Below are 19,958 nucleotides of genomic sequence, written 5' to 3' on the forward strand. Positions count from 1 at the left end.
AATTTTTAACAAAATAAGAGGGATCATACAAAATGCTTGAGATATATATATATATATATATATATATATATATATATATATATATATATATATATATATATATATATATATATATATATATATATATATATATATATATATATATATATATATATATATATATATATATATATATATATATATATATATATATATATATATATATATATATTTAGTACTGTCCTGAATAAGATATTTTAGATAATAAGATGTTTACATACAGTCAACAAGACAAACAAAATGACTGAATTTATAAAAAATCTTTAAAAAAAATAAGAAATATTTGGACATCTTTATCTTATTCATAAGTTTCCACCCCCGGCTCTTAAGGCATCGTGTTTCAAATTACATTTCTAATTTTTTGATTATTTATATTGATACTATTTGATATGATAATGTTTGGTAATATTTGATAATGACCCATTAAGTATTATCTAATGTAATATTATGAAAGACAATGGTAGATAAGTATTGATTAACATAAACATGATTGGATTGGTCTAAACAACAACTTCAGATAAGGGACTTTAGTCTAAATCGTATAATAGCTGTTTACGTGGCACTTGTTACTTTTCACAGTGTTAGTCGGGATTGACCAATCACTACCGTTTGTGATTAGAGGATCAGGATTTTATTATTATTTTATCTATATTTCTATTTTATCGGATTTGTTTGTTAGGTACCAAGATTTTAATTTTGTCTGAGAATCCGAGCGCCCCCTGCAGGGAGACCAACAACAACAAAACAAATGCTACAGTCAAATTGAGGTTTAAAGTTGTCGAGTTGGGGATATGTTTGATTGAACGTAGAGATAGTCGAGATTTCTGTCTGTTCGCGGAAGTTAACAAAGATTGGTTTGGTTTCATGCATGTCGAATATGACGACGGTGTGACCCGCCTTCGACGCAATAAACGGAAATCGAAACTTAGTACTACTGGAAGAAACAATCCAATAAAATCATGAGTCGCATTTGAATGTCTAACGTTACCCGTCCCGCAGAGCTCAAAATGGGATCGGATCAATATCGATCACCGTGCAAAATTATTTGTGCATTGTGCAGGAAATCAGACGAAAACGATATCACCGGACCTCTCTCATCCAAAGAGAATATCTCCGCACACCAGAACTGTTTGGTAAGTAGCCTGTGATTTCATATTGTAAGCCTTACATAAATGTATTATTAGTGCTGTTCGGTAAGGCTGAATGTCGATTATATTTTGGGTAATTGGGTTTCCAAAAGACTATATATTGTTGTGTCCTCAGCTGTTTTCTTCAGGGATCTACTGCAAGAATTCGCCCACCTATGACGACCTGTTTGGATTCGCGGTACAAGATGTAGAAGATGAGCAGCGGAGAGGAAAAAGACTAGTGCGTATAGTTGCATAAATATTTGCACAATCACAAACATACTTAATAACATCTTAATAGCTTTGTGTAACACTTTACATAACATAGTGTCTATACACAATGTATACAATAGATATTAACATAATAATTTTAGTCAGGGGCATTTTATGTGTTATATTCCAAAACTAATTAAACATGACAATATGCTGTACAGTACTAGTAATTTATATTGTTCAGCATCAGCAGAGTATTTTAAAATGTGACCATCATATTCTGGTGTTTTTTCTCTGTTGATGCATAGTTTCTGTGCCATTATTTTCAGCTTTGCCACCACTGCAAGAAAAATGGGGCTACAGCAGGATGTGATCTAAAGCGTTGTATGCGCTCGTACCATTATCCCTGCGCCATAGAGGCCAGTGCCAGAGCCATTGAAGACATTACTAAAGGCCGTTATACGTAAGATGAATTAATCTGTTGTTTTAGATGTCTTCGTACAATGAAAATGTTGTAAAATTAGCTTAACCAACGTTTCCTTTTAGACTGCTCTGTAAATGGCATGATCAAGAATCCAAAGAAACAAGTAAGTTTAAATTTTAAGAAATTATAAATTTTTGCAATTTTATTTGTATCTAATGCAAATCTGTAAGCAACTTTATTTAGTGAAAATTGTCATGTTTTCTGATGTTTGTTTCTTAGGTTTAGTAAGTTTTCAAGGGGCCTCAACGTCTGGTCTTAATGGCTCTAAGAGACAAAGGTCAGCAGACAGTCATGGGCGAAGGGTAAGCATGCACAAACACACACACACACACACACGCACACTTACAGCCCATATTTCCTCTTTATAAACCCACACATTGACTTAACCACAGTTCATATTAAAAGTTCACTGCACACTACTGAAATAAAGACAAATGAATGGCTATGGCAGTTATGTAGGGTGACCACCATCAAACAAACCAAATGTGGGACGATTACTAAGTTTGTGTGGGACAATGTGGGACACATTACCAACACTAAAACATAACCTGAAACTGTTGTATAATCTTTATTGTCATTTAAATTCAACATCAATGAGCCCAAAGGCATCATGCAGATAACTATTTTCGAAACAGTTCTCACCAAGTCCAACTAAAATCCCAAAAAATAAATAATGAACAAATAATATATAAAACAACATGAAATTAGTTAATTGACAGTCTTATATATTAATTTATATTATATATTAAGAATATAACCAATTTACCGAATTATCCAATCGTTTTCTGACAGGGAACACATGGAACGAATCACCACTCCACATTTTGATTGACAGCCGCCACAACCTACTAGTGACCGTGTTTACTCCTTTCTTTTCAACCATTGGTCTTGGATAGGACTTTAAAAACGGCAGTTGTATTTGTGTAAGGCGGGATGTTACTTCTGACGAAGCGCTGTTAAATATAGGTGAAAAACGATGCCGCAAAAAGAATAAATAATATGCTTTCTTAAAAAGGCAAAGGAACGCATGCATGTTTTCTTAATATCATAATTAAAACTAACAGACTGATGAAAATGCGGGACATTTTCTCAATATGCGACATGCGGGACAAGGGGTGAAAATGCTGTGCGGTACAACGCAAAGCGGGACGGGTGGTCACCCTACAGTTATGGCACATTCATTTTGGTTTCAATGTGAAAGTCTAGATGTGATTTTCTTCTCTTTCTTCATTTAATAACAGAGTGAATCTAATTCATCTACAGGGTAAGTGTGCAGTGTGTGTTGCTCCTCATCTGAACTGGTTTAATCGCAGAACATTGTCATATTAATAATCACAGTGTGAATACTACAGATTATCTTGTGTTTGCACTTTTTCAGGTCATCAGAAGTGAGTTTGTCCCGAAAGAAGAACAGTAAGTCACTAGTTTTCCTAGAATCTGGTATTCGTTTATACAATTTATTATGGCTTTATATTACACAGTACTACATTAACACTCTGTAACCCAATACAGTTCAGGGTAATAGAGTGTTTATTCACAGTTCATTACATCTGTTTATTCATCAACATGAGAATAATAGCTTGCTTTTGGCATGTTGATGACAGATATTGTAATTTAAATGTAAAACATTAATACAATTGGACTATTACGATGTGTAAAAGTCCAACTTTATCCTAGATGATGACATTGATCACGGGTTTGCTCCAGTAGAATCAGATGTAGAAGAGTATACACCTCCAACACAGCACAATGTGAGTTTTCATGACATAATCTGTGTGTATCATGTGAATATCTCTAATTGCACATTATCTTATAAACATTTAATTCAAACTGCAAATTCACAACAGTTGTTTCTAACAAAGAAATGGTTCTTTGACAGTTTCAGTGTCTTGTAACGTTATAGTAGTTGTTAGTAATGTTGTAGTAAATACTCTCTGTTCTCTTTCAATAGCAGTCAACTCCTGACCCTAAAAGAAAAAGGTATGTTGACCATTATTCACTCCTTAATCTACAGAACGAAAGTATGAGATGTGATTAGGACTATAGTCATCCATTGTACTAATAAAATCCTTGCCTATAAATTCCTTGAACAAGTTTCTCTATCTATTTGTAGGCCACGTGACGAACTCAATCCATCAGCCACAGGTACAAATGACCACGGTGTGTGTGAAAGAAGGATCATTTTTGAATTTCTTACAGTAAAGAAACATTTGCTCACTATTTTCAGGAGATAGTGATGATACTGATATTACAGTGGCTCATCGGTACAATTGATTTTCTAGTATGAGATGCTTCTATGTGTTTGTTAGGTTCATTAAATGGGAAATTAACGTCTGATCAGAAGGCTTGTGGATCAGCAGACAATCCAGGAGAATTGCATGGCACAAATGATTTTTACGGGGTAGGTTGCAAGGTCTTAAACCAACCCTCCCCATTACATGGCTTGGGACACGCATTCACACCTACAGACAATTTAGCATCTCCAATTCACCTATACTGCATGTTTTTGGATTGGGGGGTCACCCAGAGGAAACCCATGCAGACACGGAGAAACTCCACACAGAAAGAAGCTTAGCCAGGACCTTCTTGCTGTGAGATGAAAGTGAGGCCTAACCCTTAATACAATTGGAAAAATGTCCCCACAAGGACAACGATTCCGGATATTGACATCTTTGTGTGGGACATTTTGTCTCCATAATGTAGGTTTTACCTGAACCACACACATTTAAAGGGTTAGTTCACCCAAAATGAAAATTCATTAATTCATTAATTACTCACCCTAATGTCGTTCCAAACCCGTAAGACCTTCGTTCATCAACCTTAATGTTATGAAGCGACTAGAATACTTTTTGTGCGCAAAAAACAACAACAAAAATAACTACTTTATTCAAAAATGTATTTTCTTCCCCTGTCAGTCTCTAAACAAAGTGCAGGTTCTAGGTCAGAATGACAGCTCAGTATTGGCCGGCTCCTGCGTCAGCACCACACATATGCATTGTGGTGCTCACATGAATAGACTCACACATATCTCAATTTGTGTTCCGAAGATGAATGAAGGTCTAATGCTGGAGTGCAAACATACGGCCTGTGGGCCGAATACAGCCCAATAAGGTGCCCGGGGTTAGCCTAGAAATCAAGACGCACCCTAGCGGCAGCAAATATAATTTGCAGCAAAGGCGTCTAGCAATTCTCTGTTGCCTTGCGAGCTGGAAAAACCAAACTCTAGTCAGGCCAATCACATCGTGTATAGAGTCGGTGGGCAGGCTTAACATAATGACACAGTTGCGGCGGTTCCGCATGCTACTTGAAAACAAAGAAGCTGGTGAACAGCAGTTTTTCAAATCGGCTTTGGCCGCAACTCTGGAAGACTTGAAATTAAGCTTTTCTTTGGGAAAAGAACAAAGAACGGGACTTAAGTCATTCTTAAAAAAAGGCAGATGTCTACTGAGTTTTGCTGACTGGATACTGCAAAAGTTTAATCTATCAACTAACTCTGCTTCACCTCCTTCGTTGCTCTTGTTGGTTGTAGCTCTATCCTATTGCGTGCAGAGGGAATTTGAAAGACAACCGACCCAACATCTTGATGTGGGTCTGGCTTGTCAGGCTAGCCCGGGGTATGATTTGAACAATAATATAAAATAGAGATGCACTGACTAGTCCACAGGCACCAGCCATTCGAAAAGTTTTTAGTTTTATTTTGGTCGATCTCTATTCCGGACTTGCAAACAAACTACTTTGCAATCATTTTCCAAAATGTCATGTTTGTGGAAATATAACGAAGTCTGTAAACAGGAGGACATTAACACATCCACACGCTGAATACGGACGCAAAAATGAGAACACTGATGCGCCAGCAGAGAAAATACTATAGTCTACCAGGAACAAGCTCACTGTTCAAGAAAGAAAAATATAAATATTGAATTGGGGTTTATATGAATGTATCTCTGATGGGAACTGTCTGTCTTCAGAAAAGTTTTGATGGCATTTTCTTTTCCTTTTACCTCCGTATAGTAGCCTGTTAATAAGTGCAGTGCTGCTTTGTGTACAGTGGTAACCAAGGAAACGCTACGCCACCTAATGGCAAAGAATGAATTCGCATTTTCATTCATTCAGTCTGTCTGCTATTTTTGTTTTGTGCAGGACAGGTGTCTTATGTTTGTCTGGCTATCACCAGACCAAGCTCGATTTAAGATTTAACATTGGTCTGGTGTTAAGATTTAACACTAACAACTAGTCTGCTATGTATTTTCTACAGCACAAGAGGTGTGATAAACCAGCATAATTCAAAAGACTCTGTACGCAATTGGATAGTCCTTCGACCAATCAGACCACAAGAGGCGTGATAAACGAGCATAATTTAAAAAAACTCTGTACGCAATTGGATAGTCCTTCGACCAATCAGACCACAAGAGGCGTGATCAACGGGCATCGATCCATCGCTTCTCTATCCGTCATCGTGTTAAACCCGCCAATAGCGCGCCAGGTGGATAAGCCAGTCTGTGATTGGTTCCCGCAAAAGTGTAACAGAAGCAGTAGAAATTAATGTACAGGTTTCTAGACTGAGCTGCAGGGCGAAATCAAATCACCGGCAGATCAGGCTGGGTTTACCCAGACTAGTCTTATGTAGCATAATTTCACAAAGCCAAAGTCAGACCATGCTGATGATGCTGTAAATTGGAATTGGCCACGAAAAATCTAAATCCTTGCATCACTAATAACAAATATTTTACAAATATATAATAGTCTTTTAGCTGTAAAACAAATAGCAGTGTTTTTCTAGTTTTCTTGCTAATTATTTTGTAGTTTGTATGGTTAATATTAGTAATGTAACTGTCAGCGCACTAAGGTTTAAAAAAATAAATAAATAAAGGTAATTCAGCCCGCACATGGTTATATTTTTTCCCATCCGGCCCTCAGCCTAAAATGAGTTTGACACCCCTGGTCTAACGGGTTTGAAACGACATGAGAGTGAGTAAATCATGACACAATTTTCATTTTTTTTAAGTGAACTAACCCTTTAAACTTTCCTTCTCATAAACACCTATTGATGTTTTCTTCATTGCAGTCATCATCATCATCATCATCATCAAGAAAATTTAAAAATCTAAAATGTATCCGTACTAATATCACTAAATATCACTTCATAACCCTAACTTAACTTAATTAATTTAAATTAATAAACAAAACAATAATAAATGTGTCAGAATATGAGATGAGCAGCTGCAGAGTTGTACTTGCAGCAATGGACATTAATTGCATTATTCCATCAAACAGATCGGGTCCTATTAGAATGCCTTTTGAAGACAATTAGACAAACTCAGCTAAAGAATAATGCTGATTAACATAAATGTATAGCTTATTCTTATTTTCTGTCTTATATTTTGTATTATTTAATAACAGAGCGCACCTAATTCACCAACATGGTAAGTAGTATAAAATTGTAATTACAGAATATTGTCTAGTTAGTAATCACGAACTTGTTGTGATTATCTTATGTTTGGTTTCTTTTAGCTCACCAGAAGTGGAAACACCCAGAAGGAAAAAAACAAAAAACATTGTATACTCAGGTGTTTATTGATTATTTTATTTCTCTGTTTTTTAAAAATGAGAATATGAATTAAAGATATTTACCTTACCTGCATAAAACACGTCATTAAATCAAAACAATTTGAATAATATGTCTCTATTTAGATGATGAAAGTCCCATCCATACTGACCCTGTAGTAGCTCCTGTTGTTTCAGATCTGGAGGAGTCTGTGCTTCCAACACAGCCCAATGTGAGTCTCACATCATAAAATCTCACTGTTTGATATGCGTCTATAAACAAACAAAGTTTCATAATTAAACTTCACTGAAACTGCTAGGCAAAATTAAAAGAGACTGTTACTCCAAAGATGAAATTTCTGTCATCATTTGTTCAGCCTCATGTCAGACTGGACCCCATTGACTTTTAATATGAACAAACAAATTAAAAATATTTTATTTTGTTCAAGAGAGGAAAGACATGAGGGTGAGTAAAGATCAGAATTTTCATTTTTGGGTGAACTATCCCTTTAAGATCGTATTTGCATCACACCATGCTAAGTGCATATGAATCTTAAAAGCATTTGTCAGTTTTAGTACGAGTAACATTATAGCAATAAAGTGTTCCTCTGTTCACTTTTAATAGTTTTCCACTCCTGTGCCTGAAAATACAAGGTATGTTTTGGATTATGTGTTCAGAATCTACTATAGGCAACATTTGTATTTTTTTAAAGCAGTACAAATACAAGGTTACTACAGTTTACCATGGTATTTTGGCAAAACGTACTATAGTAAAGTTGTGTGGGGAAAAGTTCCCTGACAGTTTCAATTTGTCTGCAGGCCTTGTGAAAAACTCAACCAATCAACAACAGGTACAACTGCTTATGATTTTAAAATTAAATATACAGGAAGTATTATTTATTGTTCCTTATTGTAAAGAAACATCTAATTATTTTCAGGAGCTGACGATGATGACACTGACATTGACTCAGTGAGTACATCTGTAAGAATACATCACACTCACGTCACACCAGAAACAAGTCTGGATGGGTTCGTGTTAGGGTGTTTATGTAGTCACTTGACAGGAAAATGAATGACAACAAAAACAACACAAACCCTCAATGGCACATTGGGACAAAGGCATTGTTTGCTACATACATATCAGTCCGATACATGTCAAGAAAGATTGAAGGTTTGAGGAAGATATATAAATGAGACCAAGTTCCCCTATACCTTTTTGGAAAACTTCTCCATAGCCTGGGATTGTAACAAACCATCAGGCCAGCTCTGTACATTGAGTATAGAGTAACAAATTGACCAGGGATTTCAGGAAAAATTGCCACCAAAAGTAACAAAAATTTTATATTTTTAATATTTGCCGCCACAATGGTTGTTTTCCTGTGAAATGAAACGCTCCAAACAATAACAATAAACAACTTTATACATACATCCAATACCATATAAAATGTTGTATGTTCGGTATGGCAAATCCATCACAGTACAGTTACACTATCTTTAAGATGTTTGGGATTTTGGAGATGTTTTGATGATTTTGTACAAAGTCTGTTATGCTCATCAAAGCTGTATTTATTTGCTCAAAAATACAGTAAAAACTGTAATAAGAAAAAACAATTATGCTATTTGAACATTTTAATTTAATCCTTTGCATTTTCAGCATCATCTCCAGTCTTCAGTGTCACATTCAGAAATCATTCTAATATGCTGATTTTCTGCACAAAAAACAAGTGTTGAATACAGCTTAATATTTTTGTGGAAACTACAATATACTCAATCACTTTTAACTAGCCTGGATTAGTTAGCGGTGTGATTACTTACAGTGCTCTCTCTCTCTCTCTCTCTCTCTCTCTCTCTCTCTCTCTCTCTCTCTCTCTCTCTCTCTCTCTCTCTCTCTCTCTCTCTCAGGAGGAGTCTCAGAGTTTGTTACCATCAGAAATGTATCATATCACTGTCCCCTGTAATGTTATTATGGACTCGGGACCCTCAGCAGAATCAGGTGCGTTTATCTCTCTTCCGTTGTTCTTGCAGCAGTCATTTCAATGAGGTGTGAATGTTTTGTAGCAATATATTCTCTCTGTGTTTCAGAGTACAGTCTAGAACTTGGTTCACCTGTCGGTGCTGCCCCAGAGGCTGTTTGCCCCACACCTGTGTTTGTCGCTGCCCCTGAACATGAGGAAACGCCATCCACAAGTAGAACCTCCCCGGTGCCTAGAGCTCCAACTACTGACACAGTCTCACCAGGTGGTGTTGACTCTATTCCAGGCAGGCACCATGACAGCAAAAGTCCCTCAGGTCAACCAGGGTTACTTCAGCATTCAAGGCCCACTGTAGACGTTCCAATGATGATAACATCCGCAGTGCAAACACTCCCTGCATCTGACTTCAAAATCGAACAACTACGAAAACCTTCTCCTCCGGCTGGGGTGTCTACATCACCAGATCAGGCTGCTGCATCAGATGCCTGTGATGTGAATAGCACAGGAAACTCCAAGTCCAATGCCAGCATATTCTGGACTAGATGCAATCAGGCCGGGTGGACTAAAGAAATCTTCTCGGAGCTCGCGTCTCAGCTGAGCAGCTTGGGAGAAAGAGTACAATCACAGGAAGCCAGCCACCAGGGTGAGAACAGCCTTGATTCAGACCGGTTTTGTGGAATATTCCAGGTTCAATACAAGTTAAGCTCAATCAACAGCATTTGTGGCATACTATCACAAGCATTAAGTTTCACTTGTCCCTCCTTTTAAAAGAAAGCAAAAATCTGCAAGTGAACAAGGTAATTTCATAGACATGAAAATATTCATTTCAATAGTATAGCCACTAGGGGTGGGAGAAAAGGTGCATCGATGCACCGCGATTCGTTATCCAACGATTCAGAATCGATTCTCAAAAATTCAGAATCGATTCTGTGTTCAATTCAGACGGCCACTTCACCACTGTGCGTGCGCGCGCGATCACCGGCCAAACAGAAAAACCGAGGCGAACGTTTTTGTATGCTGGTGAATTGGCTTTGTTTAAGATAAAATAGACAAACTACGACCTGCTCAGGGGCGTCGCACCCGTGGGACACTTTTCCCGGTGAGAGGGTTCAACACCCGCACGTTTTATGCAGTTTTCCCGCAGTTTTGCACAAACGCCTTGCATTAGTCGCTCCTCCGTTTCTCTAGCCGCTCTGTGTCTGCGCTCGCTGCGGCTGCCTCCCCATTTCAAAAATGTATTTTGCTTATTAAATGAAGTTTTTAATTTCAAAAGCATTTCTAAATTAAGTTCATATTTCCAACAAACGAAATTCTGATGCGGTGGCCGGGACATAAAACTGCCAACATCTGTGGCATAATTTTTGGAATGACTTATCGAATATTGCTAAACTACTGCACAATGTTTCAAACGAATGAAAATTTCTGAACAAATACTTCGTTTTGGTGAGTGATTTGTTAAATGTCTCTAACATGACTGTTGCAGCTCGGCAAGTTTTCTCATGTGAGATGTTATGCGCACACACTGAATTTGGCTTCTCAGCGAGCGCTAAAGTTGTTTTTCTTCTGCATTAGCCTATGTTTTAAATATTTTTTTGTGGCTCTAACCAAAGTAAACTTTTTTTTGCTTTAAAGACATTTTTTGTTAAAATGTTCTAAAGAAACTGAAAAATTATCACAGTTGTAAATTGAGAACGATACTCGGTTACTTAACGTAACCTCGGTTCTCTCTAGAAGAGGGAACGAGTATTGCGTAAGTTCCTTACGCTACGGGAAAGTATTCTTTCTTCGAGATTTCTGAAAAACCCAAAATTATCCTTAATTTTGTAACATTGTCAACGCAGTGCGGCAGCCTGGCAGACCATAGCAGGCTATTCCAGCGTGCCATTGGCTGCTCTGCTGGCAACTGCAGCAGCCTATCGGTGAGCCCGCGTGACGTGGCGACCAATGAGGGCGCTTCGCGCCCACCTGGCTTCATTTGCCTACAGGTGGGGCGTGGCCACGTGTATATAAGCAGGGCTCACGGGCTGCATATTCGGTTTTCGTAGTTCTGAAGCGTAAAAGCCCGCGGGGCGCACGGCAAGGAACGCAATACTCGTTCCCTCTTCTAGAGAGAACCGAGGTTACGTTAAGTAACCGAGTATCGTTCTCTTACGAGAGGTTCTCTCGTATTGCGTAAGTTCCTTACGCTACGGGAACATATTGTCAACGCCGTGCGCGCCTCGCATACAGCATATGTATCCCAGGGAACCGGGGACCATAACACTGCTCGGGCAGGGTGGCCGGTAAAGGAAACGGGCCACCACATATACGGACACTTCGTTTGAACTGACGGGTGGTTACAACGGGTGGTTACAACACCCTGCCTTATGAATGAGGGAACGGCACCTGCCGGTCGCCTTCAAATTCACCACACCTTGTCTCATGAATGAGGGAACGGCAAGGCCGGTCGCCTTCAAATTCACAATATCTTGTCATATGAGTGAGGTAACGGCACCGCCGGTCACCTTCAAACTCACAATAGCTCTTTTCGTAAATGAGGGAACGGTACCGCCAGTCTCCTTCAAATTTACATAAGCCTTGTACCGAACTTACTACCAGTATGTGAGCTATGTCTGCGCAGAATCACCGGGCAGAACCAACAGCCTTATTGAACTGATAACACTTTCGCCTGTAAGGCAGGAACTTCCAGATTGTAAAATCTCACGAACGTAGACGGGGAGGCCCAGCCTGCCGCCACGCAAATATCGTGGATGGAAATCCCTCTGGCCCAAGCCCACGAAGAGGCCATGCCTCTGGTGGAGTGTGCTCTGACACCTAGCGGGCACTGCAGGTGTTTGGAAGCGTATGCAGTTGCAATTGCGTCCACTATCCACCTGGACAGGGTCTGTTTCGAGGAGGCGAGACCTTTAGCGCGCCCTCCAAACGAAACAAATAGCTGCTCAGAACGCCTGAAGGCGGCGGAGCGTGTGACATAAACCCTCAATGCCCTGACAGGGCAGAGGATATTGCCACCGTCCCCCTCGTCGGATGCTGGCAGAGCCGAGAGGGAGATAATCTGCGCCCTGAAAGGAGTGCCGATCGCTTTGGGGACATAACCATGCCTCGTTCTGAGAATGACCTTAGAGTCATTAGGACCGAACTCCATACACGTCGGGCTCACTGAGAGCGCGTGTAGATCCCCCACGCGTTTCACTGAAGCCAGAGCTATCAGGAACGCGGTTTTTAGCGAAAGGAACCTTGGTTCCACAGTCTCGAGCGGTTCAAAGGGATGAGCCTTCATGGCCTCTAGGACCAAGGCCAGATCCCAAATAGGAACCGATGGGAGCCGCGGGGGATTCATCCGTCTAGCTCCTCTGAGGAAACGGATGATGAGCTTGTTCCTTCCTAGCGTGCTGCCTAGCGTCGTCTGGGCGAACGCTGCTATAGCCGCTACATACACTTTGAGCGTGGAAGGGGACCTGCCCAGTTCCAAGAGCTCCTGGAGGAAGGAGAGCACCCGCTGGACCCCACATTGCTGCGGTTCCAATCCCTTGGAAGCACACCACTCAGTGAACACCGACCACTTAGAACTATATAACCGCCTCGTCGAGGGGGCTCTAGAGTGTGAGATCGTATTCATAACCCCTTCGGGCAGGTCAACGGGTATCCGTTGGTCACCCATACATGCAGAGACCATCGCTCTGGATGGGGATGCCAAACTGACCCTCCTGCTTGAGAGAGGAGGTCTGCTCTCAGCGGAACTGGCCAGGGGGGTGAGTGCGACAGCTTCACCAGCTCTGGGTACCAAATCTGGTTCTCCCAGCGCGGCGCTATAAGGAGCACCGGGCGGCGCGTTTCCCTGATTTTCGCTATAACCTGGGTCAATAGGGAAATCGGCGGGAAAGCATACAGCGGGAGGCTGGGCCAAAGTTGGGACAGCGCATCCTCGCTTTTGGACAAGAACGTCGAGCAGCGGGCGTTCTCTTTTGTTGCAAAGAGGTCGAGCTCCGCTCTGCCGAATAGGCGCCATACCAGCTGGACTGTCTGGGGGTGCAGGGACCATTCTCCTGGGAGAATGAGGCCCCTGGACAGCTTGTCACACGAGCAGGCGTTCCGTCAGATTGCCCAGACACCTGGACCTGACACCGCCCTGCCGGTTCACGTAGGACACCACCGTGGTATTGTCCGACCGGACCAACACATGGTGTCCCCGTATAAACGGGAGAAACTGCTTGAGCGCGTTCTCTACCGCTATCATCTCCAAACAGTTTATGTGTAGGAGTTTTTCTCCGCTCGACCAGAGGCCCGAGGCCGGTCTGCCCTCGAAAACGGCGCCCCAACCCGAGGTGGAGGCGTCCGTCGAGATGACTTTGCGGTGTGAGATGGCTCCCATTGTCACTCCCCGCTGGTACCAGTCGGCTACTAACCAGGGCTCTAGGGCTGCAACACAGCCCTGAGTCACTCTGATCCTGAAACCTCCGGCAGCCCAGGCTCTGTGAGGCACTCGGGCGTTTAACCAGCGTTGCAGCGGGCGCATGCGCATTAAGCCCAGCTGGAGCACAGCTGCAGCTGAGGCCATACGTCCCAGCATCCTCTGAAAAAGCTTGAGAGGTGCGATTTTGCCCGGCCGGAAGTACGCAGCCATGCGCCAAACTTGGCGTGTGCGTTGTGGTGACAGGCGGGCAGACATAGCCACAGTGTCCAGATTCAAACCCAGAAATGAGGTTGATTGCGTGGGCACTAATGAGCTCTTGGTCCAGTTGACCGTGAGCCCCAGGCTGTCCAAATGGCTGAGCAGCATTGCCCTGTGGGCGAGGAGCTCGGCCTCTGACTGCGCCAGGATGAGCCAGTCGTCCAAGTAGTTCAATATTCGCATCCCCCGGTTTCTCAGGGGAGCGAGGGCCGCGTCCATGCACTTCGTAAATGTACGGGGTGCTAGTGACAGGCCGAACGGAAGGACGGTGTATTGATAAGCCTGGTCCTCGAAGGCGAATCGTAAGAATGGCCTGTGACGCGGCGTTATCTTGATTTGAAAATATGCGTCTTTCAAATCTAGGGAAATTAGCCAGTCTCTCGGGCGAATATGCGCGAGGATCTGCTTGGTCGTAAGCATCTTGAACGATCTCCTCAAAAGAGCTTTGTTCAGACGCCTCAGATCCAGAATCGGTCTGAGCGACCCGTCCCTTTTTGGCACGAGAAAATATCGGCTGTAAAAGCCTGACTCGCTCATAGAATGGGGAACCGGTTCTATAGCCCCTTTGCCCAGCAGCGTGGCTATCTCCGCTCGAAGTAGATGTGCTACTTCTTCGCTCACTCTCGTCTCTATACGCGCACAGAAGCGCGGAGGGCGGCGAGCGAACTGCAGAGTGTAGCCGTGCTTCACTGTTCTCAGCACCCATTCTGATACACCTGGAATGGCTTCCCACGCTTTCGCGTGTGCCAAACGGGACAGAACGGCCTCTGGGCTCGAAACGCCGCGTTTCGCGGGTTTGACGGCCCGTATAAGAGGGGCGGGCGCGGTGCGCGCGCTCTCTGTGCTGTGGGCCAGCCGCTCGCTTTCGGTGGCTGGCCGCCTTACACACTGTGTCTCTACCGCTTTGAGCGGGGAATGTCTTGTGTGTGGCCCTACACTCATCGCTTCGGCCACCTTGGGCGGAAAACAAATGGTGTGTGGCGCGGCGCGTAGCGCCTGGGGCATAATGTTCGCGAAAATGTGTGAGCGCGTTTGAGCGGGCACAACTCTTACGCGTGGAACATGACCGGTTAAGAGTGGCTGTGTGACAGCGCGTGTGGTGGCTAGGCGTGGACGCAGACAAGCGGACACGTGACCTAACTCTAGCACTCGAGCGGCCGGAGGCCGCTTTATGTGAGTGGGGGACACGGGGTTTATAGTGCTTATGTGCAGGGGTGAACACAGAAAAGTGGGCACATTTACTGCATTTGAAACACATACGGCGTGAGCCGTGCAACCAGAAATAATGCAACTTTTGTGATTTCTCTGGTTCGCCGTAAAAACGGCGGTGGTTGACAGGCGAGAGGGCGTTTTTGCCGGCTCGTTGGCTGCGTGAAATTCCTCTGCAGCAGCCACAGTGGTGGGGGCTGACAGGAAAAAGAGTTTTGACGGTGGTCCGGCCGCAGCGGGACTTAACCGTCGTTTCTTGCCTCTGGCTAGGAGGGCTTTGGAGGCTCAGACTTCAGCACGATCCTAGGCCGGGGGCCCCGAGGGGGAGGCGGCTTACCGTGGCTGGAGGAGCGCGATCTGGGGCGGCCGCTCGGTCTTCGCTGAGACGAAGGGGGCCGCGCTGGGCGCTGCGCGGAGCTCGGTGCTGGCTGGTCGCGAGGACGGCGAGCAACGGAGCTACCGCTGGCGCCTGGGCGTCGAGGCAGGAAGAGGTTCATGGCCTGCGTCGTCTTCTGTACTTCGGAGAAACGGTCGACGATCCCCTTGACCGCTGGTCCGAAGAGCCCAGATGGAGAGAGCGGGGCGTTTAAGAAGGCCGCGCGCTCTGTTTCTCGCATGTCCGCGAGCGTGAGCCAGAGGTGGCGCTCAGCTACCGTGAGGGAGGCCATAGAGCGTCCGAGGGCCTGTGCTGCGGTCTTGGTAGCGCGGAGGGAGAGATCCGTCGCGCTTCGCAAATCCGTGATCAGCTCAGCGTCACAGCTCCTCTCGTCCAGATCACGGAGGAGATTGGCTTGGAGGATTTGCAGCACGGCCATAGAGTGCAGAGCAGACGCAGCTTGACCGGAGGCAGCGAAAGCGCGGCCGATCAGCGATGACGTCACTCTGCAGGCCTTAGACGGGAGGGCAGCCTTTGAGCGCCAACCAGAAGGCGGGCAAAGGTGCGCTGCGACCGCCTCTTCCACCGGAGGGATAGCGTTGTAGCCTTTCTCAGCCGCGCCGTCAACTTGTGAGAGCGTCGAAGAAGCCTGAGACGAGACCCTCGCGGAGAATGGCGCGTTCCAGGACTTCGCGAGCTCCTCGTGAAGCTCTGGCAGAAAGGGTGCAGTCCTGGCGGTGGGCGCACGGCGGCGACTGTTCAGGAAGCATCCGTCGAGCCGATTCGGCGCTGCCACCTTAGGCGGGGCCCATTCGAGGCCTAGCTGCTCGACAGCCCGGGTGAGAAGGCGCAACAGTTCGGCGTCCTCACCCGCTCGAGAGCGTCCGGAGGCTCGGACTGAAGAGGTCGCGGAAGACCATTCCTCGCTGTCGGAAGCCATGATGGAGCAGCTGTCGGCGCGTTCCGCGGCCGCATCCGCCTCATCCCCAGAGGCGGCAACAGAAATGGCGGCCTGGGGTGGGGGCGGGGAAGGCGAGAGTGAAGCGGGCGGGAAGGGTTCCGGCGAGCTTCTCTCGGCCAACTCCGGAGTCCGCTGCGAGCGGCGCTTTTTCCTGCGCGGCTTAGCAGAGACTGGAGGGATGTCATCTTCGAACTGATCGAGTCGAGCCCGCAGGGTCGACATCGTTAGTTCTTCGCACTCCGGGCATCCGCCGGCGAGAAGTGCGGCGGCGGCGTGATCACGGCCCAGGCAGAGAGCGCAGATCACATGGCGGTCCCCGGAACTGAGCTGCGCGTGACACGAGCCGCAGGTGGAACGAGACATTTTTAGAAAAACGCTCGGCTCTTTTTGTGAAAGTGTGACGCAGCGGCGACAACACTGAGCAATAAAAGGATATAATGCTGCCGGATAGCAGAGCAGGCACGGATGGCTGAAGGTGGCGCGATGCTGCCGGCTTCTTCAGGCGCTGTCCTCTGCTTGCTCGTCTGCACGTTCAACGGCGGCGGGTTCCAGATCCAGCGATGCGAAGGGCTTCGCTGAAGAAAAGAAAATCGAATATGCAGCCCGTGAGCCCTGCTTATATACACGTGGCCACGCCCCACCTGTAGGCAAATGAAGCCAGGTGGGCGCGAAGCGCCCTCATTGGTCGCCACGTCACGCGGGCTCACCGATAGGCTGCTGCAGTTGCCAGCAGAGCAGCCAATGGCACGCTGGAATAGCCTGCTATGGTCTGCCAGGCTGCCGCACTGCGTTGACAATGTTACAAAATTAAGGATAATTTTGGGTTTTTCAGAAATCTCGAAGAAAGAATACTTTCCCGTAGCGTAAGGAACTTACGTAATACGAGAGAACCTCTCGTAAGAGAACTGTTTATTCTTAATGATTGTTCTTTGCAATTGTATATATGGCTTACTATGTTTCATTAGAGCTTGTTAATCTTGAATATAACTTTGTTAATAAAATAAAAGTATTGAAAGAAATCTTTATAATCATTTTTAATATGGCAATACTGTCGAACAGATATTCTAACTAAAAACAAAACACATATTAGCTTCAATTTTGGTTAAAATATAAAGTTCATGTATTTGCACAGCAGGATAATTAGTTACCAAAAATGTATGTTAAGAATCGTTTTGGGAATCGGATCGTTACTCTCGGAATCGGATCGAATCGTTAAGTGCCTTAAGATTCCCACCCCTAATAGCCACAAACTTTTGCTGCAATCTCATGTGAGTGACAGGTTGTCCTGCCCTCGCGCCAGCAAAATAAAATATTTTTTTTGGAAGAAGGACGGGAAGTTATTAAAATAAGCCACATTCACTTCCAGATTTCTCATCTTGACCATGATGTTTGCTCCTTTTTTTTTAAAGAAAAATGTTTGTGTGTGTTGATCAACATTATGCCACAAATGCTGTCATCTTAGCTTGAACCTGAAATACCACTGAACGTTTTTTAACCCTTTATGAAACTGGTAAAATGTTGAGTTTTTCTTCATACAACTGAAAGGCTGATGGCTATTAATTGTTCCGCAGATTATGATGTTTCTCTCAATATACTGGAGGCATCTGGACGTCTACCTTGCATTATTACTCAGCTGCAACAAGGTACAACATTTCATTCATAAGCATAACCACTTTCTCATTTCAGAGGAAAAATACATTTATACATACATTTAAGGCAGAAATGCTTCTTTACAATAAAACAAAAACGTATACGTCAATACAAAGACAGCATTACAACCCATCATGTCTGCCAATGGTCATAGAACTTAAATTCTCAAGCTTATTCAGATGTTTTGTATTTTCCTCATTTTTTGAGAGCAACTATGTACAAGAACAAGGGGAACTATTACTTATAATTCCTAATAACATTAACTTGCACACCATTTATGTTTCAAGAAAAGTCTGGGCGAATTGCATAACCACCTAAATCTAAAGCCTTACATTATTGGTACTGTAGTTTGAATATATGTAATTATAATCTCATATCAAATCACCAAATTAATGTGGAGACTCAAATGGCATTGTTTCATGAGAATGAATTTGTGTTTTCAGACTTGGAGAAGCAGGAACAGGATTTGCAGAGGAAAAAAGCAGCACTGAGCCATGTCAGAGCTGTACTGGGTGTTTAATATAATAATAGAATCATATACTCTATAGTAGAATTATCATTCAGGCTACTTTAAATGATAAAATAATGTAGTACAATAACTCGCTTCAAACATACTGTTCATACAGTATGTTTACAAAAATCGAATCTTTGTTTTAGCTTGTTTTTTAAATCAAGGTTCATGCTTTTCAATCAAAATATATCATTTATGTGTATCGTGTAGATCCAAAGAGGGTTTTCTTTTGCAAACACAATAAACCTCACAAGAATGGAAAATGGGTTGATTTCCCATAGACTGCAGTGAGACTGTAGCACCTCGATTCAAGTGAAGCGGCACTGAACTGATCATCTCTTCCTCTTTACTAGTTACAACACAAAATAAACATACGTACGTTGAAAGATACAGCACAGCCTGTAAACAATGGCATATAACGTTACATTTACCTCAGAAAAGCCATTTAGTGTCCAAAAACTCATTAGTCAGCTAGAAAAATGACCTTAGAGAGGAGCATTTAGCAAACTATATTAGCTATATTGCATACACATTCTATTTTTACTTAGCGTATGTTTGAATAAATCTGTTTTATGACAAATACCATTTCAATGTTTATATTAAAAAACAAGTTTGTATAGTTTTACTGTGTTAGTTGAGAGCAGTGTAGCTACTAATTACATCTTCAAAAGTGTAATTAGATTACTGTACTAATTCCTCTCACTAAAAATAAATGTGTTACTTATTACATTCTAAATCCCATATCAACCTCGACCACTTGAACAATACAATACATTATTTCAAATAAACAATATACAATTGCATAAATTATTCTTGAACTGACCAAAATATTTATAGGGAGAATGTTACCTGACGATGTAATCATTAGATGTTAAATCCACTATTGTTTTATACAGAATTGTTCTACAGTCGATACAGTATTTAATGCAATTACACCAGAAGTAACTGTAATTCAATTACAGAAAAATTAAGAGTAATCCCTTACTTTACTTCAAGGGACAGGTAATTACAGTAATTTGATTACTTTGTAATTAATTACAGCCAACACTGGTGGTGAAGTATTTTTTCTTTGGGGATATTTGCCATGTACTGTACCTGATAGGCCCCAAATTAATCAACACTGAATAGAAATCAATTGAATCTAATCGTGAAATGTATGTCAATGCCATCCCTGTGTCAATAAATGTTTTATTTCTCTT

At 43.1% G+C, this 19,958-nt stretch overlaps 1 protein-coding gene across 4 annotated transcripts; it reads left to right on the forward strand.

The window, feature by feature from the left end:
* Positions 1 to 749: 749 nt before the first annotated feature.
* On the forward strand, positions 750 to 19,958 carry phf11 (PHD finger protein 11). Of its 4 annotated transcripts, none has more exons than XM_079821664.1 (21): positions 750 to 1,172; positions 1,303 to 1,407; positions 1,709 to 1,842; positions 1,926 to 1,966; positions 2,083 to 2,165; positions 3,105 to 3,127; positions 3,242 to 3,276; positions 3,541 to 3,614; positions 3,815 to 3,843; positions 3,977 to 4,008; positions 4,173 to 4,264; positions 7,264 to 7,286; positions 7,375 to 7,430; positions 7,555 to 7,640; positions 8,033 to 8,061; positions 8,227 to 8,258; positions 8,346 to 8,377; positions 9,310 to 9,400; positions 9,490 to 10,023; positions 18,170 to 18,241; positions 18,692 to 19,958. In XM_079821664.1, exons 1-21 carry the CDS (start codon positions 1,014 to 1,016, stop codon positions 18,766 to 18,768), a joined length of 1,839 nt encoding a protein of 612 aa, XP_079677790.1. In that variant the 5' UTR covers positions 750 to 1,013; the 3' UTR covers positions 18,769 to 19,958. The 4 variants fall into 4 exon arrangements, with proteins under 4 accessions (XP_079677790.1, XP_079677791.1, XP_079677792.1 ...); XM_079821665.1 differs by having other exon boundaries at positions 7,591 to 7,640; XM_079821666.1 differs by having other exon boundaries at positions 7,606 to 7,640.

Source organism: Gobio gobio, assembly GCF_949357685.1.
Source record: "Gobio gobio genome assembly, chromosome: 7".
In the NCBI taxonomy this organism is placed as follows: Eukaryota; Metazoa; Chordata; class Actinopteri; order Cypriniformes; family Gobionidae; genus Gobio; species Gobio gobio.

Excerpts from the sequence above, each read along its gene's own strand:
- phf11 (XM_079821663.1), top strand. The coding sequence starts at position 1,014 with ATGTCTAACGTTACCCGTCCCGCAGAGCTCAAAATGGGATCGGATCAA. Across the intron at positions 3,128-3,241 it reads GAATCTAATTCATCTACAGG|GTCATCAGAAGTGAGTTTGT; the intron begins GTAAGTGTGCAG and ends GCACTTTTTCAG. Across the intron at positions 3,615-3,814 it reads CACCTCCAACACAGCACAAT|CAGTCAACTCCTGACCCTAA; the intron begins GTGAGTTTTCAT and ends CTCTTTCAATAG.